Below are 1,417 nucleotides of genomic sequence, written 5' to 3'. Positions count from 1 at the left end.
CTCCCCGCTCCCCGCTCGGCCGCGCCGCGGGGGCGCCGCCGGGGCCGGTCCTGCCCCACAAGAAGTACCTCTCTGCTGTCCGGGAACTACACTACACTCTCCTCGCGATTAAACTGCATTGTCTCCTCACGGAACTGGCCGTCAGGCGTAATTACCCCGATTTCCCACCCCCACCCCCCCTCTCTCTCCTTTGCAGGAACGACTCTTTGGGAACCTGGTCCACCCAGGGATGTAAAACTGTGCTTACCGATGCATCCCATACGAAATGCTTATGTGATCGTCTCTCTACCTTCGCCATTTTGGCTCAGCAACCTAGAGAAATAGTAAGTAACAAAGGGGTGAAAAAAAATCCACGTTTAATGCAAAAAGCAATATGCAGGGGGGCTGCGGGGGGAGGGGGGGCTGGTCGATCTTTCCTCTCAGGTATATTTCAGACGTTGCATTGAGGAATTGTTTAATATTGCAGGTAGGCAAATGCTAGTCTCCTGGTGCCTACAGTGTCTCAGAGAAACGAATTCCAGATTCTGCGATATAACTAAATCCTAGTGAAATTTGCATGTTCTTGAACTCTGAATTTTTCAGAGAAAGCCTTCTAATTGTGACACAAATGTGTTGAAAACTTTTGTATTGAACAATTATCAACTTAACAAGCTTTTTAAAGGTTGCAAGCCTTTCCAGGGGAATGTACAGGGCTTTATTACTGCTCTTGGTAGGAAAACCCTAGATACTGTAGTTTAACAGATTGCAGATCTGCATTGGACATTTTCAGCAGATTTTCTATGTAGTCTGTTGATATGATGTAAGAAAAATAATCAAGCTTTCATGAGAAAGAGGGGACATTAAGCGTATAAGCAGACACTCCCAGTATTATTGAGTGTGAAAATAGCTAAAAACCAAACATTTGTGAAGTTATCCTGCTAAGGCATAATTTCATTTTCCTGGTTTTGGAAGCATATGATCAGTCTTTTTTTAATAGCAAAGTAGATCAGTTTGGAACAAAGTGGCTGAAATAAAATGTTACTTTCTGCCTGAGATCTGGCCTAAAAGTACATCAGTCTTATCTCCTATTTGGGTGACAAAAGATATCTTGATAAAATGTAATTTACAATACATCCCTGAGGCTTTAAAAAGCATTTTGGTAAACCAAGCACAGTATCCTTTCAAACTTTTAGATCTATTTTTTTTCCATTTGTATTAGCAAATACCATGCCTACTTCAGAACATGAGCACTTATACACACAGAGGAAAAACCTTACCTCATGTATGACAATAATAGTTGCTTTTACAGCAGGGAAAGCTAGTTTATTTTCAAGGTCATTTATTTAGTTTTATTTTTTATTAATACATGGAGTACAAATGAAATAATTCTAAATTTCCAGCTTCTTTACAGATAGGCTTATGATATTTTTGCCATAGA

At 40.6% G+C, this 1,417-nt stretch overlaps 1 protein-coding gene across 2 annotated transcripts in view; it reads left to right on the top strand.

Annotated features, from left to right (window-relative positions):
• Nucleotides 1-1,417, top strand: part of BAI3 (brain-specific angiogenesis inhibitor 3) — a 481,908-nt gene that overhangs the window by 377,555 nt on the left and 102,936 nt on the right. For both annotated transcript variants that reach the window (XM_009333162.1, XM_009333161.1), the window contains one exon: nt 197-323. In XM_009333162.1, the coding sequence (XP_009331437.1) occupies nt 197-323 (127 nt within the window). The remainder of the gene's footprint in view (nt 1-196; nt 324-1,417) is intronic.

Source organism: Pygoscelis adeliae, unplaced genomic scaffold (genome assembly GCF_000699105.1).
Source record: "Pygoscelis adeliae isolate BGI_AS28 unplaced genomic scaffold, ASM69910v1 Scaffold57, whole genome shotgun sequence".
Lineage (NCBI taxonomy): Eukaryota > Metazoa > Chordata > Aves > Sphenisciformes > Spheniscidae > Pygoscelis > Pygoscelis adeliae.
This window is presented reverse-complemented; position numbering and strand designations above follow the sequence as displayed.